Source organism: Myodes glareolus, chromosome 21 (assembly GCF_982192425.1).
Source record: "Myodes glareolus chromosome 21, mMyoGla1.1, whole genome shotgun sequence".
NCBI lineage: Eukaryota > Metazoa > Chordata > Mammalia > Rodentia > Cricetidae > Myodes > Myodes glareolus.
The window spans coordinates 11,074,350-11,100,737 of NC_142046.1; the positions used below are offsets into that span (position 1 = coordinate 11,074,350).

Sequence of the window (26,388 nt, forward strand, 5' to 3'; positions counted from 1 at the left end):
CAACAAAGATGCTAAATGAACAAAAAACAAAAACCCATAGGCCATCACCTGCATGAGATGTAATTATAAAGAGACTGTTAGTTGCAGTGGCAAGCATCACAAGAACTACCCCTACACTAGGGCACTGGAACAAAACAGGCTAATTCCAAGCATCTTGTGAAAAAAAAAAAATGGGACCCAAGTTTCCAACTACGGAACATGAAATTGCTACAAGGAGTTTGGTCACATTCCCATTTCCCCATAAGAATCTCAAAGGGAAACATGGCCAAAAACCATGGCAGAACTTAGAACTAACAAATCTGAAAGAAAAGCCAAGCCCTGGGAAAGCCTCCCAGTGGTAGATTAGGCTGGGAAAGGGCCTGAAGTTTAGGTTGGATCCATCAGGAGGCTGGTTCTCTACAGGAGCTATGGGCTGATCTCAAAACCAAGGACCCAATTTGTTTCCCTAACACAGAGACCTCTCCACAGTGCTTGTCTCCATATAGTGTACTTTTTAATCCTTGATGTTGCGTTTGTCAAAAAGCACAAAGCTGCTGCTGCTCTGGCCAGTGGAAGCATCCATTTTAACTTGGTGAAGTTCTTGCTGTTGAGCAGCAGGCCTGAGAACTGTCACGCTAATTCTACTGAACACTCTGTTACTGAATCATGCCTGCGCCCTAGCCATTCTTTACTTCAGAAGCTGGACCCCATCCCAGAACAATCTTTAAAAGTTTATTTTACTGATCAAAGCAAAATAAGAAATAGCTCTTTTTTTTAAAAAAAAAAAAAGACCTCTATTTTGGGAGTGATGCCGTAAGTGATATTTTGGCAAGAGTACTGATATGTAAAGAGCCTTGTTTGTGCATTTAAAAACTTGCGGGTGTTTGCTCTGGCACTTAGCCAGTGTGTATTTGGAACAAATGCCAATCAACCACACTCAGATCTGCCTTCCCAGCTTTCTCCTCAGAAGTCAGTATGTCCTCCATCTGTGACAATATGTTGGGCGATGAATGAGTAGGGCCAAAAGGAAATACAAATTCTCAGGAATTTGCAAACTAGTGCTGGCCCTGGCCTCACAGACCCTGAAGGACAGTAGACTCTGCTGCTCATAAACTGCTATGCTGGCTCCCGCTCTGCGGCCAGCTGAAAGCATCATTCCAAGGCACTACTCAACTTTTCAGAGTAAAAGCCTAACAGGCAGTTTCGTATCTGAACTCACTTTCATAAATTCAAAGTGTCCTTTTAACAAGGTTTGAAGCAAAGGAAAACCCCCAGTCTGTATTTTTCTGTCATTTTACTAAAACATACCTGGGTGCCAAGGTTAAAGCAAGCAGAGGAAATCCCTGGCACTTCCCATCTACAGACCTTACTGATAAATTGTGTAGCGGAAGAATAAAGGATTACCTTCTGTATTTTTTCATTACACTTTTCTTTTGTTACAGAATACATAAATCCATTGTGGCACAATGTAATATGTATCACCATGCTACACCTGCGGACGCTTCCGCGCGGCTGCCATGTCTGTGCAGTCAGGAATGATAAGTGAACCACCCGTGAATGTTAACGATAGTGATCATTCTGAGGTAACTCGGCTCTCCATCTTCCTTTACAGCCTCCAAGCTGAAGCCAGGGTAGCAAGGTTCATGGGAGGAAAATGAAAACAACAGTGAAGGGAAGGGGCAAAGCAGTACTTGGAATGTGCATCCACGAGTGTGTGCTATCTTACTCTGGGGTTCCATTTTTGTAAAAGCGTGCACATTAAAAGGAGAAGGTGGCTCTGCCCTGCGGACACACATAGCCCGATCTAGTCAGTTTCCTCCTGTTAGGTCTACATTCCATCTCTTTACCTCCTGACAAATGTAAAGCTTGGGTCTTATTTGGTGTGGAGACCTGCAAGGGAGGGGGGAGGGTTCTGAGGGACACATGCACATGGTGTTCTGAAGGTACAGTGCAGGAGCAAGTGTTTTAGCACCCAGCTAGGTGTGGCTTTTAAGTTGGGCTCCCATCTAATAAACAGAAATGGTGATCCGCTACCACACTTCTCAGCTTCACTTCCAAACAGTCTGGATTTTATGCCTCATTTCTTTACATTTTGCATTTTTTATGGGCTTTCTAAAATGTCTACTGCAATATATCTTTGAAAGATGCTCTTATTCCACAGAGGGCATCGGGTTTGAGACTGAGGAGACAATGGGCTCATGGGCAAACCATGTTGCTAGGCTGGGACTTGTGTGGGGTATCTAGCCAGGATGGACAGGTAGGTCACTCATAGACCTATCCATCTGGGCTTAGGACAGTGCATCCTGAACACACTGAGCAGAGACGCCTACCCTCCCGCACCTCTGTGGGCTGTCGTGGGTAGGTAAAGATGAAACTCGACATCACAGAGCTGACTAAATGCTGTCAGAAGTGTTTCAGTCAATTTAAGGTTGGGTCCTGTTAAGTCTGCTAACCACTGAAGAACACATGGACATCTAAAAAGAGATTACTCACTCCAGGAGCTCAATTCTGTGCCGGTGAAAAGCCATACAACCAAAGAGGCCTTTGGGGGAGGGGAGAGAGCTTAAGACATAGTCTGGCAATGTAGCCTAGACTGCACTAAACTTGAGACATTCCTACTTCAACCTCTGAAGTGCTGGGATTATAAACTTATGTGACTGCTTCAGACTTATCACAGAATTCTAACACTAGCATTAGTCCCAGACGATGAGTGCTTTTCTAAGCAGTAAACCAAAGATGATGGAGAAACACAGGAAACAGGACAGGTTCTCATCCAAAAGCAAACAAAAACAAAAAAGTACAGGGACAGGGCAGGACACCAATTGAGAATTGGGAAGGAACACACACAGGCTGCAAGTAAAATGCCCTGTGAGCAAAAGGCTGTGATATACAAGCACTTCAGTGTCATTCTCCCTGCCCCCCAGAGGAGGTCCCTTCCCTTCAGAATTGTCACAATGGAGGCTGGGTACCTGGCACTGGGGGTGGCAAACAGGGAAAGGTGCTTCCTAGTACTGCCGGTGTCTGTCTTGACCCAAGTCATCACCCCAAAGGAAGAGGTCTGCTCTGGCTTCCACAAAGAGTATTTACTAGGAGGATGGATGGATGGAATGCATCTCAACAGCCACAGCAGCACGGGGGCATTAAATGTGTGATTAGCTGCTTGGTGGCAGCATTTAGGGACACTGTCAGCAAGTAGCCTTCAATCTAGGCATCAAAACCTCCCTGAAGGACAGATTCTGGGCTCAGTGTTCAAAGTTTTCCTTTTGAGAGAGTAAAATTCAGAAGCAGCATAACTCCATGATTGGGGGGGGGGGCAGTAGACAATAGAAAATCACTGTCGCACTGAAGGGAAATTCAGTGAGAGTTAAAAAAAGAGTTTTTAAATTTGTATAATGTATATTGCTCACCATTTAACAATCCCAAATAACAGCAGCAACTACTGTTTATTGAACATTTACAATGTGACAAGTATTATTTTAATTTGTTAAAAATGTTTATAAATGCATTCAATCCTAAAAGAGCACAGGTATCATTTCATAGAAATGAGGCTGGTGGCATCAGGAAAAGTCTCCTGAGACAGCACTCACACTCATCCTATTTCAGACTGAGAAGTCAACAAAATGGTTCCTAACATATGTATATAGTCTGTGGGAGGGAAGGCCCTTCTTAACAGATGGCTTCTCTCTATACAGTCATGGGACACAGTATACCTGATGAGCCACACCCAGGAGAGTCAGAGGAGCTCCCTCAGGAGAGCTATCTCAGCATCACACCATGCCAGGGAGAGGGAAAAATGACACTAAGGCGGCAGAGCATACCCAGCTGGAGAATACAATTGCTAGTTTGAAGTAAAGCTTGGCCTTTGCTGAGTAAACCATAGTTACTCTGGCTCCATTTCCTCACAGGCAAAATGGGCTGATAATAATTATTGGAATTGAAAGTGTTTATAAAAACATCTGTCAAATAATATTTAATAAGCAATAACTAACATATTAGCCATTGGCTGGTCTTTATTAAAAGTGATATATAACATTTGGGCATGGGAGTATATACCTGTCACTCAGCACTTGGAGGCTAAAGATCTTCAAGTTTCAGGCCAACCTGGGCTGCACAGTGAGATCTTGTCTCAAAAAATAGCCAAATGAGTGATGTAAAACAAAAACATTATTTCTGCACATTTACTTGTTCCCATAATTCCTTCCCCTGCTATTATTGGTCCCACTTTATTTTTTATTTTTTTAAAGACTTATTTATTTACTTATTTATTTATTTATTATGTATGCAGTGTTCTGTCTGTCTTTATGCTTGCAAGCCAGAAGAGGGCATCAGATCTCATTACAGATGGCTGTGAGCCACCATGTGGTTGCTGGGAATTGAACTCAGGACCTCTGGAAGAGCAGTCAGTGCTCTTAACCTGAGCCATCTCTCCAGCCCTTGGTCCACTTTATAACAGGAAACCAACATGTTAAGACACCCGCCTGGAGGTAAACATTAAGTTAATAAAATTAAGTTAATAAGTTATATAGTGAGTAACAAGTCCTGCAGGAGCCACAATTTAACCCAACACTGACTTGTAGAATCCAAAGTCTGTTTGTTTTCTTTTTTGTTTGTTTGTTTTTAACTCTTTTATTGCTTAGAGTGGAGGCTGAGGGACTCAGGGCAAGAGACTTCCAGAAACCAATACATCTCCCAGATAGGAACCAATGACCAACCTGTGGGAAAGGTTTACAACTATGCTGGCTCTCAGACCCTTCTAAAGAGTCCTCGGAAAATGTCATGGTTTCAAGGACCATGGTCTCAGTTTCCAGAGGTGGGATAAAGGTGCCAAAAGTAGACCTCTGTTCTTTGGTCCTGACCAGTTCACAACAGCAATAGAGATGCAGTCCTCTGGTTGTCCCCTGCTCTGGCCCCCTTCCATGTGTTCATTCTCCAGTACTCCAAGGTAGAAAATGAAAATATATGAGCAAGAGAAAGCCTTGCAATAATTGCAGCATGCCTACTTTAAAGTCAGTCACCGGGGAATCACTTTAACCACAAAGGGAGTTGATGCTGGTATGAATGCCACAGTTTGCTTCCCCTTGCGCTGACCACTTTTTTTTTTTTTTTGAAAGATCAAAGCACATTGTGTAAGCATGCAATGTTTGACATTGGACAAAGTACTTTTTTTTCCAAAACAGACATTTTCCAAAAACATAACTTGCTAGACTAATGGGCAGTGAGAAGCCAAAATGACTGCCCTCCGCCTTCTCCTTGTGTATCTTTGCCAGAGTCCTTGGGACTTGCCAAATCTGGTCATGCCTGCTTAGTCTGCTCGACTGATTGTGCCAGAAAAGAAAATAAGACACAGATGTATTTGAGCTCTTTGAGATGCCAGTAAGAGAGACAGCTAATGGCTTCATTTCGACCCTCCCCTTCCAGCTGGGCACAGGTGGGGATAATGAGGTCCCTCTCCCTAATCAAACTCAATTATTTACTACTCTATATAACCGCAAAGACATTCACATTCCGCTCAGAATATAAAACACACTGTGGGCTACTTCTAACCACTGCCACTGGGTATTTATAACAAACTCAAGTGGCTAACAGTTTGCCTTGGCAGGAGTTTAAGTGTATAAAGTTTTGCAAACTGTTTCTGTTCAAATATGTCCTGCTGAAATGGGGTCCCAGGCGGGGTTCTATAACTGTCAGGTCAGTGAACTGCGTAACATGTGAGAATGTATTCACCATGCAGTGCAGACAGGATCTGGAAATCAAACGCTTCGTTCCACTGCAACCTTCTGAAGCATCACGGTTGTTTCAGCAGCAAGACTGACACTGTATTAATAAACATTACGAGTCACTAGCCTGACATGTACACAGCAGCAGCTGACAGACTCCAACGTAAGCTGAGGGAGAGCAGAGGAAATCAAAATGAGACACAGGAACTGAACATAGCCAAGGGGGCTGCAGCATGAAACAAGCTGCATTAACTCAGAAACGAGAGTCCCAAACTTTCAGAAGACACAGTAACTACAGCAACAATCTGGTATAATTGTTGGATATTGAAGTAAATAATAGCTGTCTAAAATGTGTGCTATTATTGTAAGAATAAAGCATATCCTAGCACATTTTCTGCAGACATTCCAGCCAGCAAAGCATCCATACTTGGTCTGTCTGACCTTTGAATTCTTATAAGTATGTAATTAATTCTTTCCATCTTTATTACTTGTTCCAGTATTTCTGTCATTTAAAACAGACACAAAGAACAATCTTTTCTTTCCTCCAGACAATAGCCTTTGTTAAAAAGGAAATAAAGTCAGATTTATAAATACAAAATTAAGCAGGCTGCATGTTTCATTTTCATATATGAGGACAATGAAAATGTTTGCTAATACAACAGAATGGAAAGAAACAACATGCAGTTGGTCTGGGTAATTCATACCCAGATATCCAGGCCTGATGACAGAGAACACGACTCTTGTTTTTATTTTGTATTCCATTTTAGCTCTTCCCCTTCCCAAACTGTGTGATCTTGCTCTGATCCTCAGCTTAAAGGTTTTACAAAGGAGCTGCTTATAGGGATAAAGGCAGAAATTAAATATATGAAAAATGTTTGTTTGCCTTTTCTTCTCTTTTTCTTGCCCATTCCACTTTACAGATCACAAGGCAATGCCACTGAAGAGCAGAGGAATCTTCTAGTTAATGATGCCCTTCCTGATAAAGGACCAGTCATTTGGTATATATTTTGGAGATACCATCAAAAAGGTAATTTAAAAACTACAGGCTTTTAAAAGTGCTCACATAAGAAAGAGCAGTGACCTGGGCACGCCTCTTTAAAAGCTGCTCACCATCCCCTCTGGGCAAAGCCAAGTGAAACCTAGGCAGCTTTGGGGAGCCCTCTGGCCATGTTGGCTGTTCAAGGCAGTCCAGCTTCCCACCTCTTACCTGATGGCTCTTCATCCACACAGCAGAAATGTACCTAGATTCTAGTAAGTGCAATCTTTTGCCCATTTATTGTACTAAACATTGTAAGGAAAACACAAAGTTTTTTGTGTAAGTGCACTGACTGACATGGATCTGACCTGGGTTCTGTCTGTTTTATTAGTCTGGATGTTTGCTCCCTTGGAATCCTCCTTCCTCACTCTGTAGCAAGGTCTGCTTTGTCATTGCCATTTGTGAACTCAATTCCATTTCAAAGTTCTGGGTGAATGAGCACTGTGCTGGAGGAGGGTAGAAGCAGACAGATGAGGTAGTCCCTTTCTTGTACCACTGTATTTCTAGAGGATAGCTGGGTTCCAGTTTGGTCACTGCTAGCAAGGAGCACTTCTCCAGATGCTGGGGGCACCACCTGAGATCCAGCTTTTCATCTAGCTTTGGACATCAGTCAAAAAATTGTCCTAGGGCTGCATTTTTAGTCACTAGACTGCTTGCCCAGCAGGCAGAGGGGTCTGGGGTTGATTCCCTAGCACTATATAAACCAGGCATGTTATGGATCAGGAGCTCAAAGTCACCTTTGGCTGCTCACCAAATTCCAGGCCAGCCTTACGTAAAAGAGAACCTGTCTCAAGAAACAACCAACCTCTCCTGTTATTACCTCCCACATTCTCCTTGCTTCCTACAGTCCTGATATGTCCATCCATCTTCACTGCTTAGTTTCAAACTAGACAGAGTAAGTAGCTTAGACAACACACACCCAATTTGTCTAAAGTCAATCAGAATTAACAGATAGTTTAGAAATTGATCCACCCATGGGCTTGGAAAGCAGACTATTTTTGTTAGCAGTTCCTAATTTTCAAATTGGTAGAGAAATCAAGTCTCCCTTAAACAGAAGCTCTATGTCCTGGGGTTTCCTGAGGCCTATAGGATTTGGGGGACTGAACCCGAATCTCACCTACAAGATGTATTAGAAGACATCCAAATCAAAATTCATTTCCACACAACATTTTCCCAGTAGAGATTCATTTAAAATAAATAAAGTTTATTTTATTATTGCCAACTTCTGGCTCACTACAGCAGGGTTACTTTTTTCACTTCTGTCTGATGAGGGCAGAAAATAATAAAAATAGAATGTAAATAATTATAAAGTTTAGTAATTCATAATCTTTGCAGGATAGAAAGAAAGAAAATTAAATTTAAACCTCTCTTCCCCCTGATATTAATCTGCACAGTATCACTTTCTGAGGTCCACAGTCCCCTTCTTCCACGAGTCAACTATTAAATTTATAGGCTGTGCTTCAGAATTTAAGTATTTTATTTTAGCTCAATGAAAATCATATACACACACAAAAATCATATGCATTTAAGGAGATTTATATATGATTGAACTAAAAGAAAAATTAATGTATAAATATACACATTATATAAATATATATACATATTTTATAAATATGCATATGCTTAGATCATACCAATTCTGGTTGCATGCTCCTCACTCCACCCAACTGGCCCTCATCGGACAGAAATGAAAGGAAATCAGTCTGCTAAAAAGAAGCAGAGGCTGACAAACGAACGCCAGCCATGCCTACTACCTCCTCATCGCCTATGGCAACCTTCACACTATAATGGAATGTTGCAACAGAAACTATATGACACACAGGCCCAAAACATTTACTACCTGGCCTTCACAGGAGGTCTGCTAACGTTTGTGATAAGGGAGGTGTGGGGGCAGCATGTGCTAGCAGCTAGAGCTATTTAATATCACTAATGGATTAGTAAAGGTCAAATTCATCATTGCAAGCAGAAGCAAAGTTTGCTAAGCAGAAAGATGGTGTGAGAACTCAGATCACATATAGTGCTTACTGGGGCAGGCTATCTCTATAAAATGTGTGCTCTTTGGTGCCAGAATCATGTGTGCCCAGGTACCAGGAGGGCCCATCTTTGTGTAGCTCAATCAACAAAAGCAGGAAGCACACTTGTCCTGGCTTACCAGGGACAGGAGGGAGATGACAAGAAGGAGAGGGCCCTGTTCTGGGTCCAGAACGCCCAGTTTTGTATGTAGAAAAGCTCTAGCAGAACAAGAATCATGCTAACAAAAAGTCTGAAGGGACAAATGCAAATAAGAATTCTCTAGTGGAGAAGGTTACATTTGGAGGATACATTATAAATTAATTAAAAAAACGTGTTGGCAATTAAAAATTACATTAATTCTTTAAAAGGGAAATAATATGGCAATCACATTTTCATGAAAATGAAAATCAAAAGACTCAAGTTGCCAAGTAAAACACTGAACTCCCACTAAACCTGGCATCAATTTATTTTTAGCAAAACACTGACATCAAGATTACTAAATTTATTGTTGAACTTATTAATGCTATTATTTACTTATATTTAATATCATGTTTTAGGTTGTGTAAAATAGGGAATTTATAGTTAAAATATTATGGACTTTTATAGCCAAAGTTTTATATTTATATGCATCCAGGTGGCACTACATCAAAACTAATTTGGGGAAACAGTGAGGCTCCACAATGAGCCCAAGTTCATAAGAATTTATTACTCATGCTTAAGAATATTTCTCCTGTCCAGATTTGATAGGAGAGAAATTAAGGCATAACAAAGTAATGTCAAAAATCACATAACAAGTTGCTAGTGAGACTTGAGCCTGGGTTTGCCAAGGTTCAAAGCCTGTGGTGTCTCACTGGGAGGCCAACAGTAGGTTTCTGGAGTCTTTGTGGGGTATAGGGTTGAGAGCCTCTAAGGACAGAAGGCAACTTGGGGCTTCTAATACTCGAAGTACAGGCACAGACCTGAAGATTCACCTATATCTTCTCCACAGAGTCCCCTGCTGTGCTGAGGACACAGAAACTTTCTCTCACAAGAGGAAAAAGACCCAAAATACTCAAATAGTTTATGCTGTACAATCCTATTTTCCCAAGTCTCAAACAAAGGAATCTGTTTTAAAGGGACAGGAGAAAGTCCTTCAAAGCAATCCCTCATTAGAACCGTGAATTTACTGGCTCCAAACAGCAGGGGGTGCCAAAGGGATCACTATTAATCCCAGGAGATGGCCAGGAGAGGGACAACAGAGGCCTAGTTTAGAATCACTTAGGTTAGATTGAAACCTGAGTGTGTGGGATCACCCTTAGCTGCTGGGACTCGAATGGACAAATCTTCATCTCCATCTGCAGTACTTAGCATTCCTTGGATGGAAAGTGGAGGCGACAAATTACAGCAGGGTGAGCTCTGTTGGAGCTGATCATGATCATCTTAGATAACAGTACTGTTTGCTACAACTGGTGCAGCGTCCTGAAACAGCACTTAGACTCATCTCTGCTCTGAATCAACAGGCTGTAAGGTTAGGTGATCTATTAGTAAAGCTAGATGTATCACTATACATCTGCTTAATGACGTGTTGACTTTCAATGCAGGAAATAGATTCCTAGGACTGTTATTTTATGTATGTACAGACACTTTCATAGGCTGCACCAGACTCACAAAGGCACGAGAAAGGCTAAGCACAGTCTAAAAGAAGGCAACTGAGGAAAAATCAAATTGAATTTGGACCAGAGGGAGAGAAAAGGTTTTAAAATCACAACAGAAAAATGACCACAATACATATTTTCATTTTCTTGACTAGAAAGGGGCAAACCCAAATGCTGCTCCCAGAGGCCATCTGTAGACATGCTGTTCCCACCTCTACCTATTCCTGTTACTGGCTGTACATGCCATCGGTGCAGAAGCATGAAACAGCAAGGCATATACATGTTCCAAAATCAATCTGCAAGTAGTCATATGGGCAGATATTCTAGATACCACACATAATTCACCTGATGAACAAAAAACCAATATCAGATGCAAAATGCTAGCAGGTCAGGGTGAAACACTGAGGAAAATAACAAGCAGTACTCACATTCGAACAAAGAGTGATTCTTTGGATGTCAGACCAGGAGATGAATACTTTTCAACCAGAGCCAAAGTACTGAAGCCAAACTTATGAATGGGCTCATTGGAATCCAACGGTGGGAAATCTGTGTCTACCTCCCCATCATCCTCAGCAATATGCAGGCAATAGGCACTGACATTGTCACTGAAAGAAAAACCACACAGGCAAATGAGTACTGTAGGAAGGGACATGCAGCCCAGATGGCATGGAGCCCAGCCACCACATTGATTCTGTCGCTCTCTACCCTCAGCCTGGGATACACCAAGAACCCCTACCTCCCCATTCACTGATAAGGAGAAAACACTTGGCAATACAACAGGTGTTGTCATACTGTGTCATTTCCCCAATATAAACTGGACATCTGTGAGAGATAAAACCTAGAACTCAATTCTTGAGATGAAAAGTGAGATTTAATGCTAGCCTTATATAGTCAGGTGGTGGTGGTGCACAGTTTTAATCCCAGCACTCAGGAGGCAGTGGCAAGTGGATGTCTGTGAGTTCGAGGTCTATACAGTGAGTTCAAGAACAGCCAAGGCTACACAGAGAAAGCCTATCTAAAAAAAAGTAAAGCTAAACCAAACCAAACCAAAAACAAAAATGGAAGCTTGTAATACAGGAGGGGAAGGAAGTGGTACAGTCCCATGAGAACAGAGTCACAAATAAAGAAAAAAACTACTGGGGGTGGGATAAGTGGGCTTTGATACACAGTAAACCTGTTGACCAAGACCAACCACTCAGTTTTCCTTTCCAAACACCTCAGAACCTTAGCTGAATAAAAGCACAAGGCCCGATTATCCTGATGCTCACACCTGGCTCTTCTAACAACTGCTGGATAGTTCCATTTCATGTCCAGTCAGAACTTCCAGATTCTAGTCTTGAACTTTTAGAATCAAGAAATACTTTTCTCCTTGGGGGATAATAAAAAGGCAATTTGTTCATAATGACAGGACACCACACCAACACAATTTAAAAGCTGAAATTAGGGCTGGGGTGTAGGTAGTGCTTGTCAAGCATGTATAAAGTCCTCGGTCAATCCCGAGCACTGCGTAAATCAGAGGTGGAGGTGTAGTACTGTAATGCCAGCACTCAAAAGGTAGAGGCAGGAGGATCACAAGTTCAAGGTTATCTTTGGCCACATAGCTAGCCTGGGATACATGAGACCTTGACAATACATAAGTTAAGTAAGTAAATAAACGAATGCTGAAACCAATGCAAATACTTTAGAACGACGAGCTCCAGAGTGGACTGGGAAATTGAAAACCTACTAGCATTTAGGCAGGCTGCCTTCAGAAGCATAATCAAACAGTTCAGAAGGCAGGAGAATTCTAAATTCTGCAGCTAAAATTTGGAATTTTAATTATGTGATTGATGCTTTAATTAATTAATTGCAAAGTGTATGCTAATTGTTTAATTGGTTGCTTGATCTATATAGATCATTTTTTGAATTAAATGAGTTGATTTACAAAGTTTATTGATTGGATGTGACAAGGAATTATTGCACTGACTACCTGATTTGCAACTTTCCCAGTTAATTCACAATCTTTAGCTGCACTCTGCTTATTGAGAGAGTCTACTTCAGGTGATCTATACTCAGTGTGTCTGACAAGCTTGAGAAGTATTTATTATATAAAACAAGTAATAGGGACAGATGAAAATTAATGGAAACTATGAATCTGCTAAATGGATTGATAACAAGAAAGTAATCTGGCCATGTTTGTCACTTTACATTTCATGGGTTTGCAATGTTGAGAAGAAATATGAAATTCTTGTCTGAGTGTAGGATCTTCTGGTTCTTTACAGCAAGCTGTCAACTTAAACACAAAGTAAGTGTAAAACAGACAGTCTTTAGAAGAGAAAAATGCCATAGGAGAGCACCAACTCAGAGCTTTGCAGTCAGAGAGACCTGAGTTCAAGTCTCAGCTCCGTGGTTCTTGGGCTATATGATTTCAAAATAAGCTTCACCTTGGCTTTCAATTTCCACATCCATAATGAGGCCACAATGGCCTAATTCAGGATTAGATCCAGTGATATATGTAGAGTCTAGCATACAAGAGAAGTAGAATATAAATATGAGATGACTATAGTAAGGTCAGAAGGGGACCAGCTTGAAGAGTTCAGTCAGTCCTTCCAGTATGGACACACAGCAGAGCAACAGGGGAGCCGTGACCCTGGCAGCTCATTCCAGGCAGGCAGGTCTCTAAGTTTAATGGGGCTGCTGTGCCTCGAGGATTGTATGAGCAGGGAAGATGCAGATGCGACAAGCCATGGACAATATTGATTATTTATTGCCATATAAATCAATATGAGAAATGTCCATGATTTCCTAGTACCACAGAGGTTCAAGGGCAAATAGTAAGCCCACTGATCAGAGCAAAAAGCCCAATACTGACAGTAGAAGAATCTTCCTTTGATTGTCATGGGATGCTCCTGAGTTTCTGAAAAAACAAATCCAACCAATACCACAAGCTCAGATCTGAGAGTAAAGCAAATGGTTTAACTCACTAATTCCAAAATACAAACAGCTAAGTAACTCATTCAAAGGCATCTGCACTGTGTTTACTCTATGTAGTGCTCTGTCTTAAGAAGGCCTCCTTCTGTATTATATAAGAGGAGTGAGGTCATTAGCAAGGTTTAGCAGCAAACACGGCTCTAAGTCCTCAACTGAAAATCCAAGGAGATGGTGATTAATCATTCCACTCTGTGCACAAACCTGTTGTTTCCTTTGTGCCTCCACAAAGCAATCATCCTCTAACAGGAGCTACTGCTGTGTTGTCACTTTCTAGGACAAGACAATCTCATTGGCTGTGTGATATGGGTACCGTGTACCACACAGTGATGTGTGATGCTGTTCAGTATATATGTCGCTTTCATCGGTTGATGAATAAAGCTGTTTAGGCCAATGGCTTAGCAGAGTAAAGTCAGGTGGGAAATTCTAACAGAGACATATATAGAGAGAGCAGGTGGAGTTAATAAGACACCATACAGCAGTCAAAGGAGTAACATGCAGGCACCAGTAAGCCAGTCTAGTGGCAATACACAGATGAATAGAAATGGCTTAATTTAAGATGTAAGAGCTAGCCAGGAATATGCCTAAGCCATTGAACAAACAGTGTTGTTGTAATTAATATAGTTTCTGTGTGATTATTCGGGTCTGGGCAGCCGGGAAACAAAAAGTACAATTTCTATTTACAACACTGGGAAACTGGTCTTGACCCATTTAACTTGGTGACTGTTTCTATTTTATACATTAGGAAACTGAAGCTTACTGGGGCTAATCTGTATCAGATGGCACATAAATGACTGAGCTGACATTCAAATCCAGGCAGCCAAGAGGTCCTTGATCTCACCAATCTGTTGGCCAAAGCCATGCTACAGTAAGACTTCTCAAGGTGCTTAGGAACTTGATGTCTCAAGAGAAGGAACCATGACACATTAATTTTTGGTCTTGTTTTTAACTAGGAACTTGGAGAGATTTATGTGACAATCCTCATAGCAGGGGAGTGGAAACAGAGGAGAAAGAGGCTCATGATGATCCAGTTCACAGACAGAGCTAGTCTACAGAACTGAGGCCTCCTTGCCTTTGTTCAACTTAATGATCAAATCAGAAATGTGGAGTGTTTTGAAATGGGAGGGGGAAAGAGCAGTGCTGGTCCCTGCCAACAAATTCTACAAATCCCAATGACAGGGCCTTTTCCTATGGCTCCATCCTGGATGAAATGACATCTGGCCTTAGTAACTTAATAATAAGTAACTCAACCACTAAACATATCTCTCTGAGCTCCATCTTAGGAAAATGATTTCTCTACAATCATTTAGATCTCTGACAGAATCCAAATCAGTCTAACTTTCTGGATTTCCTGATCACTATTTCTACATTAATCGTCACATAGTTCCTTTCCTATTTATGCATCTACTGAAAGAGCACAGACTCTTCTAAGACTCTTCACAAATTTTTGAAGAGTAAAGTGGCTGGCACTTAGACAGTACTTAACAAAATTTGTTAAATAAATGAGTATATGACTATGTAGATGAGCTCACTCTGAACAAAAGTAAAAGGTTTTAGTAATTAGGTACTTGTTAAAGGAAGAAGGGAGGTAGCAGTCAGGCAAAAGGGGAGCAGCAAGGAGGTCAAGGGGAAAGAGAAATTTGCTTTTCAGACAGGTCTCATGCAGCGTAAGCGGGTCTTAAACTTTTTATGTAGTTAAAGCTGGCCTCAAGCTCCCAATTCTCCTTTCTCTGCCACCAATGTAGACACTGCAAGCATGTGGCTTCTTAAAGGGAGGGGCATGTGTCATCATAAATAGATTCCTGAAGGCACTTTTAGAGTCCTTCAAGAAATGAGTACTGCCATCCAATTTTTTTGATGGATAAAAACAAATAAGAAATAATTACAACTATATAAAAATTTAATTGTGTTCAAAAGACTAAAAGTAACTGTACAAAGAGGTTTTCAAAGTCTATGGAAACGTTTGTCACCTGGGGAATTTCTTTCTATTTTCTGTACTTCTCAAACTTCCTGCTCTTATTTTCATTTATTATTATTTTTTTTTACTTTTTAAACTGTTTTTATTGTGCTATACATTTTTTCTCTGTTCCCCTCCCTTCTTCACCTCTCCCCTTCTACCCTTTTCCGTGATCCCAATGCTCCCAATTTACTAAGGAGATCTTGTCTTTTCCTCCTTCCTATTTAGATTCATGTATGTATCTCTTAGGGTCCTCTTTGTCATCTAGGTTCCCTGGGATTAGGGATTGTAGGTTGGTTTTCTTTGCTTTATGTCTAAAAACCACTTATGATTGAGTACATATTATAGTTATCTTTCTGGGTCTGGGTTACCTCACTCAATATAACTTTTTTTCTAGATCCATCCAATTGCATGCAAATTTCAAGATGTCATTTTTTACTACTGAGTAGAACTCTGCTGTGTAAATATACCACATATTCTTTATCTATTCTTTGGTTGAAGGGTATATAGGTTGTTTCCAGGTTCTGACTATTACAAATAATGCTGCTATGGACATAGTCAATGTCCTTTCGGTATGAATGAGCTTCCTTTGGATATATACCCCAAAGTGGTGTTGCTGGGTCTTGAGACAGTTTGTTTCCTAATTTTCTGAGAAAACGCCATATTGATTTCCAAAGTGGTTGTACCAGTGTGCACTGCCACCAGTAATGCAGGAGTGTTCCTCTTACCCCATATCCTCTCCAGCATAAGCTATCATCAGTGTTTTTGATCTTGACCATTTTGACAGATGTATGATGGGATCTCAGAGTTGTTTTGATTTGCATTTTTCTGATGGCTAAGGATGTTGAACATTTCCTTAGGTGTCTTTCAGTCAATTGAGATTTATCTGTTGACAGTTTAGGTCTGTACCCCATTTTCTTTACTGGATTATTTATTCTTTTGATGTCAAGTTTCTTGAGTTCTTTGTATTTATTGGAGATCAGTCCTCTGTCCAATGTGAAGTTGGTGAAGATCTCTTTCTATTCTGTAGGCTGACATTTTGTCTTGTTGACCATGTCCTTTGATTTAGAGAAGCTTCTGTTTCAGGAGGTATCATTTGTTAATTGCTGCTCTCAGTGTTAGAGTTAGGGAAAACTCTGAGACAGGCTAGCTTTCTCACCCTTGAACTCCCAGTCTTTCACTATCCTGGGGTAATTTATTTCTCAGCATGGCCACAGATTTGAAGTGCCCACTGTACTATGAAACTCTAGAATTACATAGGAAATAATCCTATTTGCTGCACAAAGGTCTTATAAAGATTAAATGACGGTATGTATTACAAAGTATCTAGCATGAAAAAGGATTCTCATTTCACCGAGATTTCTTCAATAAGTCTTCATCTTCTGATTACAATGAAGCACAGAGAGCCTGGGGCGGATAAACCCCGAGGTCCTGTCTGACTGGTACCCAAGAACACACTAATCAAGACTAGCAAGCAGGAAAAGGGAAGCGAGAGGCTCAGGTGTAATGACCTGGGAGGAGGAACAACCACACTGTGAAAAGATGGGAGCTTGAATACTGAACAGGAGTAAAATTGAGCCTGTGGTCAGGGAGCCATGGGCAGAAGGGATAGAGACATGGAACCAAACTTTCAGTGACTATAGCAACTTGGTTTCACTTATTTATGTATCAACAACTGATGTAAACTTTTTTTCACTTGGAAAATGTATTTCAATAAGAAGACCAATATTCATTTTCTGGTGTGGCTTTTATGAAGTGATAGAAGCCTGTAGCCTACATATTGATAACATTTAATTCATACATTAAAAACTTTATGAGCATTGCAGGACACATCACAGATTTTTCCAGATTTTATTTGGTATTTTCAATTTACATACTCATAAAAATGTACCCATCTCTTGGAAATGCAGGAGAAAGAATCCTTTGAATTGTGATGACCACAGGCAAAAAAGCTTATGGTTCTGTTTTGCTTTTAATGAAAAAAAAAAAAGAACACATTAGTCTGACGTGTCCAGAACTCTCAATACCAGAGCCCTGGTGTTTACTGTGATGGTAGATCAATATTAAGAGTCTGCTGGGCATTAGTAACGGGGAAGGTGGGAGGATACTGAGAAGATTGTCACTCAAAAGGTTGATCTCTGAACTCAAAGGAAAAAAATTAAAACTGTCCAAGTTTCAATTTCTCCAGAACCAACATAAAACAAATGGTAAAAACTGATAAGTACCTAAAATTCAAAGCATAGCAACCTCCCTCAAGAATGGCTCTAAGTTCTCCAGGACAGCAGTTTTAAAGAGAAAAATGCCTGCTGGCTGCTAACTGGAATCTAGGCCTTTGTAGCTACTATCTGACCTCTTTGGGGAGCTGCTGTCACCATCTTCAAACCCAAGCACCTTCTTGTTTTCATACCTTACTCCATTTTCATCATGGTCCTGTACAGAGATCTGCTGTCCTGAACACGTTTACAATAATTGTATTAACATTCTTACATGCTAATTCTATCATTTCTGGAAAGTCCTCTGTATTAATCTGAATTACACAGAAATAAATTTACAGAATTGTCAGGATTCTGACTTTCACAAACTCCACAACCTTTATAAACACTTCCTGTAGACATTCTTTCAATCCTACAACGAAAAGGACATTTCAGAATATAAATATGGCATTGTCACCTTCCTGTTTAATGTTTTTCCCTACCTTTAGAATAAGGATAAACAAATCCGCCTTCTACAACACCTTCCACTATGCTCTGCTGCCTTCCAAGCTGCTCCTTCACAACCTTTATTACTGAACACACACCTAGAGCTTAGTCACAGCCTCACCAGATGGCACATCTGTTTGACTACAGTGTGGACTAACAGCCTGAAGGTGCCATGCTCTTAGATAGTCAGGTCACTAAGATTTAGCTCAAGCCTCATTTTCACTGGCAATGCTTCCCTGACTTCCTCCCACTCGAGAGCAACACAGGGCTCCAGACAGAAGTCAAATGCTTATTCTCATGTCCCTAGAACTCTATGGATCTCTGTTCTCAAAGTCTCAGTGATACTGAAGTGAGCATGTATGATTTGGTATCTGCTTAAACCATAAGACTGAACCTTGAGACCACAGGCCATGATTACTTGTACCCCAGTGTCCAACATAGGGTCTGGGTGGCATCAGCAGTATGCAATGTTTGAGCGAAGGCAGAGAGGCAGGGAGGGATGGTAAAGTCTCTGCTATGAGTATGGCCACGGCATCTATTTATAATGCTGCTTATAAGAAGAGCCTCATAGCCTAAGGTGGAGGCACACGCCTTAAATCCCAGCACTGGGGTGACAGAGGTAGGTGGATGAATCTCTGTGAGTTTGAGGCCAGTCTGGTCTGGTAGAGTGAATTGCAGGACAGGTTCCAAAGCTACAGTGAAACCCTGTCTTGAAAAACAATAAGAAGGAAGAAGAACAGGATGAGCAGAAGTAGCAGCAGCTTTATTTCTTTGTACAGAATAGATAAGAGCAAGGGAAACAGGCAGCTCTAGTTCAAATCTTGACTTAGGATCTGCATCCTTCTCCATCTATGCCATTTAATAAAACATATGGGAACTTGGGAAACTATTTAACTCCCAATCCTCAGTTTCTCTCTAATGAAAACATTATTTATGACTTCCAAAGCTGCCACAAGAAATAAGACAACAAACTAAGAGTGTTTTAGCACACACTGGGACACACTGTCTTGTTTATCAGTCATCACATAGCAGTGGGCAACCCTGACAGCTTGCAAACTTTGAGCACGGGCTTGCTTTTTCTTCCACTCAGCAGCTACAATGTCAGCAATAGCTCTCTATCTATCATTTAAATTAGGACATGGGAGCTAGAAAGTTGGCTCGGCGGTTAAGAGCACTGGCTGCTCTTTCAAGGGACTTGGGTCCTAGCTCCAGCACCTACATGGCAGCTCATAACTGTCCAGATGTGAACATTCCCATCTCTTCCACTAGCCCACTGCTTCTTTCTGCTTTAGGTCTGCTGCCACACTATTCCATCTCCAGGGCCTCTCTCAACCGAAGGGTTTCTGTTGCCCATTCCCAGGGAATTTCTCTGACTTCAGGCTAGGTAGTCATGAATGGTGTCCTTCCTTCAAAGCACTCAGGTTCATTACCTGAAAAATCTTTTTAAGCTATTTGCCTACCTCCTTTATGAGACTACTGAATTAATGAGAGAATGAGAGAGAGAGAGAGAGAGAGAGAGAATGTCTATTGTATTTAGCACTTGTACAGCAGCAGAATTCCTGAAATGTAAGAAAAACACTCAGTGAATGTTGCTGAAATGCATGGATGAATACAAATGATAAGGGAAATGAGCCAGATACAAAGTGCTATTACACTTGATAATTTCTTCTAGCCAACACACTGTAAATTTTTGAGTAAAGGGATAGCATTTCTCTTGTTCTTCATTTTATCCTTCCTTAACATCTAGGGCCAAGAACCCTAAAAATATTTGCTGAAGAAATTTCAGTGACTGCCAAAAGTGAGGAGTAAAGATGCATAGGTGATGCACAGGGCTCTGGAGATTAGGCAGGATATCCAAAGAAGAAGGCAGAAAGGCGTATCTGACTAGAGTAGAGTAGGAACACATAAGGTATTGCTGCCAGTTAAAAGCATGGGAAGTCTTAACATGCACAGGAGTGCAAAAGGGGAAGGGCTACTTAAGCTAATAATATATTTAGGCAAATGGTTCTTAAAGACGACTCTACGGACATAAAGTGGAAGTGGTGACCTAGAATGGGGAGGAGAGTAGATGGAAGTGTGCACTCAGTGTGAGAAGAGACAGATAAAGAATGTACCAAAGACACCCAATAGCAAAGCTAGCTGGAAACATCAATAAAAGTCCAACCTGCCTAAATACTTTGACTCATTTATGGGATACCAGAGCATCACGCCATGGTACAATCACTTGCAATAAGAGAATGCTAAATCATAGTCCTGTGTTGAATGACTGCTAGAAATTTGTAGCTGGCTATAGGAATGGGATGTAGTAGCAACAAACACGTTTACCATGGATTTTCTCATCATTTTTTCTTTTTTTTCTTTTCTTTCAACAATCTGTTATAGTGTGTACCACATTTTACATACAAGGGCACTATACTGCTTGGAATCTATGTAACACATTCAAAAACACCCTGCTCCAGTAACACCAGATTTAAAACCAAGGTTACGGCTCTGTACACTACACTTTTAACTGCTATACTATACTCTGATAAAGAGAACAGACAAAGATGTTAATATGTTTCTAATCATCTATGAAAAATGATGATGTTTGATGCTTAATGAAATAAACTCTTGACTATATAAAATCAGCAACTCTCCTCAAGGGCTGAAGATGGCTAACACTGCGTGGAGTGAAGCAAATCGACCTTAGGACGGTGGTCTGCACCACTTGGTTAGACCACAGCCTGGTATATTTGGCACTGTCCTTTTATAAGTTGCAAGTGGCTACCATGTATTTCTCAAATGACATGTCTGAGTGAAGTCTACTTTAAAACTGCAAATAAACACCAGATATTAAAGATTCACAACCACAACAAGATTTTGTGTATAAAAGTTTTTATGATGTTGACAGATTTTTTTTTTTTTTAAAGACAAGGTCTCATGTAGTTTACACTAGTCTGCAGCTCCCTAAGACATCAAGAATGACTCTGAACTCATGATCCTCCCATTTCTACCTCCCAAGGGCTGGGATCATAGGCATTTGCCATCATGCCTCATTTTATGAAGTGCTAGAGATGGAACTCGGAGCTCCCTGCATGTTAGGCAAACAAGCTCCCAACTGAGTCACACCTCTGTATCCCCACCCCTGCATGCTGAAATGATACTACTTTGGATATAATAAAATTATTATAAAATTTAAGTTTATATTTTGCTAATTTTAAAAATGCGACTACCAGAAAATTTGAACTGACTAACATGTCATGATTTTAGCTGACTTTTTACTTCTGAACACTACGGCTGCAGCTCGACACTCCCACTGCTGAGCATGGCAGCAATCTCCAAAAGTGTACTGCTCCAAAACTACAGCAGACTCTTCAGGCTTTTAGTAGCTCACCTATCAGAAGCCTGATAAACATCACAGTAGGTAAGAGACTAGAAAAATGATGAGTGTCTAAGGGACCACAGAAAAAGGAAGGGAGGTTTTCTAGTGTACATAAGAGTTATGATATTTGACCAAAGTCTATGCATAAAAAATGGGAATAGTAAAAATTACCGGTGAAAATCCCTCAATTATCTATAAAGTAGAGTAAATGTAGCTACGTGTGAAGAGCTGGTATATATCTCAGGCTTCTGACAGAATGAACGTCACTGAGTTTTCTTTTTCTTGCACAAATGGGTGTTATTCAAAAGATACTGCCCCATTTTTGGCTCTAATGGAGAAAGATAAATTAAGGAATGTTTTAGCACACCTTACAGGTCAGAAATAGTTAGCTGACCTTCAGCACAGGGAAAAGGCAGTTTAATGGAGAAGAACAGTCATTTCAAAAACTGTGCTGGAGCAACAAGCTATCAACATATAAACCAGACATCCAAACCCAAACCTCCCCTCCAGGTTGAATCGAAGGCATATTCTTTTCTCTGTCACTTTCTTGTTGCACTGAGGATAGAACCCATGACCCTACTCCTTGCACATGTTAGGGAAGCGCTCTACCACTGAGGCATCCTAATCCAGGTTTATTAATCTAAACAAAAAGCACATAATCATACAACTTCTATAAGGAAATGTAGAAGAAAAATTTAGGTAACCCTGGATATAATGAGAACCTTTTAGATACAACTCCAGGACCAGAAAGATGGCTTGGCAAGTAAAGGTGCTCACCAAACCTGAGGACCTGTGTTTGGTCCATGTGGTATATAGAGAAAATTGACTCCCCTAAGTTGTCCTCTGACATCTACATGAATGTTGTGACATATACTTCACAACACATGTACATATGCACATACACACACCCAAGCATAAAATTTAAAAAAAAATGGAAAGACCACCACCAGCAGATCTGTGGAAAAAAAGAACGGGTAAGTTGATGTTCACTAACATTGAAAACCCCTGCTCTGTAGATTAAAGGAAGGAAAGAGAAACACACATTGGGAGGAAAGTCTTCACAAAGCATCTGACAAAGAAATTGTATCTAAAAATACAAAGAATTCTTAAAACTCAACAATAGGAAAACAACTTAATTTCAAAATGAACAAAAAATCCTAACAGCTCACTCAAACAGCCAAAAAGCAACATATAGCAGCATATATAAAATGTTCAGCATTATCCATTAGAGAATTGCAAGTCAGCACACAGCCTGACCACTGCACACCTATAAGAATAAAGTCCAAATGCCAGCTGCACTGAACGCTGGGAGAACGTAAAACAACAAAATTCTCACCATTCACTGGTGGAAACACCAAATGCCAGAAGCCTTCTGAAAGACAGCTGATGGTCTTACAATACAGGCTTACCTTACCACTCAATCCAGGAATTGTGTTCCAAGTACTTAGTCAAATGAGATGAAAACTCCCATGCATACAAACCTGCATGCAAACATGTATAATAGTTTTCTATGTAATGGCCAAAATATCAGAAGGAAGAGAGACTCTTCAGTGGAAACTTGAGAGAGGGAAAACAGTGTAATGTTATTCTGTTGCTGACCTTAGACCAAGGCATCAGTAAATGATCAAATGTGTTTTTGTAGTAAGTATATACTGAGATCTACAAATCAGAGGGATTTTTCCCTACAAGAATCACAAACTATATACAAAGAAATTATAGTAACCTACCCAAAGCTAAACAAAACTTTATAAGCCATATTTTCTGAACAAAAATTCAATAAATATGAAAAATGCAGTCTAAATTGCTCAATCTAGCCATGTAGGAAGACTGAAGCTGTTTCAGTCAGTGCCTTCCCATTGTTTTTCTCAGAGTCAGTACATCAAATAACCAGAAAACCAAGCTAAACACCACAGTACGATCTTACAAATTAACAAACACAAGAAAGAATCAAGGATGCCAAGAATCCTCCATTTCTTCCCTGGGGCTAGTCAGTTGCTGCAGTTTTCACAGCACGGGCAACTAGTTGAACAATACTCTTGTAGAAATGGTTTTCTTAACAATCAAACCAAAAATGGAGGAAAGCTCTTACATTCACCTAGCAATTTGGCCCCAGTGAATGAAGCGCTCTTCCACAGACCAGCCCACTGGGGAAAGACCAAATAAGGATCTATTCCAGTGCATCAACACTAACAGGCTGAAAAGAAAATCTTTCCCACACTGCCCAACAGGCAGGGATTTCAGAGATTTACTTTGCAGACTCAGACTGGCTTACACCAAACAGGACTAAGGAATCTAGGGTCAAAGACAACCTGCAAAAAACCTCAAAGGCAGGCTTAACTTGGCAATTCCAAATGCACTGATGGGGTGAGTTCTGAGGTGTCCATCTGATGAGTACCAGGAGGAATGCACCATTGAAAGCCATGCTAATTACAGAAATTGACAAAGTAACATAAGAGATCACCCTAGTTGGGTCCCATGTTACACATAACCTAAGCTGATCACCTATTTGAACCTTTCTTTCACGTTTCTTTTTTAAAAAATCTTTTAGTTTATCATCTTTTCTTTTTTAAAAAAAGTAAAAGCCTCTTCTCACAATTATCAAAAAATAAGGAAGCTAAATTATTCTAGATTACCAAATGAAATATATATATACATTTATAAAAATTTAAAAATTTCATTATGTATATTTTACAATTTAAATTCTCTAAATATGTATGGCAGGAAAAGGTGTTCAGGAATGGCAGTATAGACCATGGATTTTACAATTTTGAATTTAAAAGGTTTTTCTTTTCTCTTCTTTTAATTTGTGGTGAGACAAACTGAGACATTTTAAAGTTCTCCTATTTGAGCGTGTTGCATCTATGTGAGTAATTCAGGGTGTTGTTCTGTGCTATTGAACCAGCGATGGGAGGGATGACAAAGGAAGGAAGAAGCTAAAAAATGGAGGGTTTTTAGGTCTAGTATTCTGTATAATTAACAGCTTTAATAAAACAGCTTAGAAAGCTGCAGATATTTTTCTGCTTTTAGTGGCATTTATTTATGGGTGTGTATGTGCTATATGTGATGTGTATGTGACCTGTGAAGGACAAGGTCAACATCTGGTGTCTTTCTCTACAAATCTTTACTCAATGAGACCTCACATTGAACTGGCTAGGCTGACTAGCCAGCAAGACCCTGGGATCCTTCTGTCTCTACCCTCTTGCACCCAGGAAAAAGCTGGCTACAGCAGCACACACATGAAATCCTAGCTCTAGACAGAGCCAGACAAGGCTCCTGGGGCGTATTGGCCAATCAGTCTAGAGTAATAAGTGAATTCCAAGTGAATGAGAGACGTTTCAAAATGACAAGGTGGACAGCTCCTAAGAATGACACTGAAAGTTGTTTTCTGTCTTGTATATTCACTTGGGCATATGTAGAAGTGCACGCGCGCACAGAAACATCTAATAACAATTTCACCTAAGGTTCTTCAAGAACATTTAGTGAAAAATAAAAATGTTTGCCAACATCTAATAAATATATTTATAAGTGATTTTAGAATTGAGAAATGTTTTAAACATATGTCCAAGTTAAGAGTTATACTACAGAAAATACTGATACATAAATGAATTTTTTTGAGGTCCTCAATAGCTTGTTTGTTTGGTTTTTGTTTTGTTGAAACAGGGTTTCTTTGGGTAGCCTTGGCTATCCTGGAACATGCTCTGTAGACCAGGTTGGCCTTGAACTCACAGAGTTCCTGTCTCTACCCACTGAGTGCTGGGATTAAAAGTATGTACCACCACCACCCGGCCCCCTCTATAGTTTTTAAGAATAGAAAATTTTCAAAGTAGAAAGACCAAAAGCTCTACGAGGCAACTGTCTTAAGTGAAGAGATGTATATAGTGTGTCACATGGTCTCTATCAGGAATGTGGTGGGTGATCAGGAAGCTGGGTTTACAGCTGTATCTCTCAACACCTGTGAAACACTGGCTGGGTTGTGAGTGTACCCATGCGTCCTGTAGGGGGACTGGTACCGTCTCTTTGCAATCTTGCAGTTGTATTTCTCCTATAATCATGATACCTTACAGCATGGCAATAGGATATGCTGGCATCACTTAACATTTAACTGTTGCCTGGCATGCAGAAAGTAGATTTTTGTTGCTGTTGTGCTTTTTAAAAAGTACTATTCTTAAAGCTTACATTTTAAACGATTATAAAGTCACAAAAGGGAAAGGCTGATCACAAGGGAGCCCTTTAGGCAGTCTTCTCTGGAGGTGACAGCTCGTGTCATTATAGTCCAGACCAAGGAAACTGACACTGGCACAACCCTGGTAACAAATCTTACTTAGTTTCTACCAGCTTGTGTATGTGTGTGTGTGCATGTGTATGTCCTTCACTGGGAACAGAACAGAACAGAGAAGGTCTTTTCATACCTCTTCCTTCCAAATACTGTCTTTGTCTCTGAAACCACTTATGTGTTCTGTCTCTGTGTCTGTGTCACTTTTAATATGTTACATAATGAAATCACATGGGACACCATAACCTTTACAAAGTGACTTAGACCTATTTATGTAGTTGTAGCAATGTCCAGTGTTACACTGGACAGATGCAGCATGGTATTTAATGGTTCACCTTTTGAAGAACATTCCAGTTTTTATTATAATCATGTCACTAATTCACACAGGGAAATTATAACAAATCATCAACTAGTAAAGAAGTAGTGCTATGGGTTGACCTGTATTCCTGAGACAATACACTAAACTTTCAGCCTCTGGCATCTGGTACAAATATGTCAGTACTCTGCTCTGCACTGGAGTCGAGCAGAACCACATATCTGTGCCTCTCTTCTTAGCTTTTTTAACATAACCTTTCCTGATGCTCCTTCATGTTACACCTTTACTGTCCCAGGATCAAGGCAGTTGAACCCCATGTTAACTCTGAAACACACCTGGCTCTTCTCAAACCTTCTGCTCTGACATGCCATTCTCTATGGATTGTGAAGTTTTATCTTGGGCATTTACCCTGGGCAAAACCCCTGATGGCCGAAGC

General features: G+C 40.4%; 1 protein-coding gene across 8 annotated transcripts in view; it reads right to left on the minus strand.

Moving 5' to 3' along the window:
• Nucleotides 1–26,388, minus strand: part of Mapkap1 (MAPK associated protein 1) — a 212,026-nt gene that overhangs the window by 89,467 nt on the left and 96,171 nt on the right. For all 8 annotated transcript variants that reach the window (XM_087899704.1, XM_087899703.1, XM_087899702.1 and 5 more), the window contains one exon: nucleotides 10,808–10,984. In XM_087899704.1, the coding sequence (XP_087755830.1) occupies nucleotides 10,808–10,984 (177 nt within the window). The remainder of the gene's footprint in view (nucleotides 1–10,807; nucleotides 10,985–26,388) is intronic.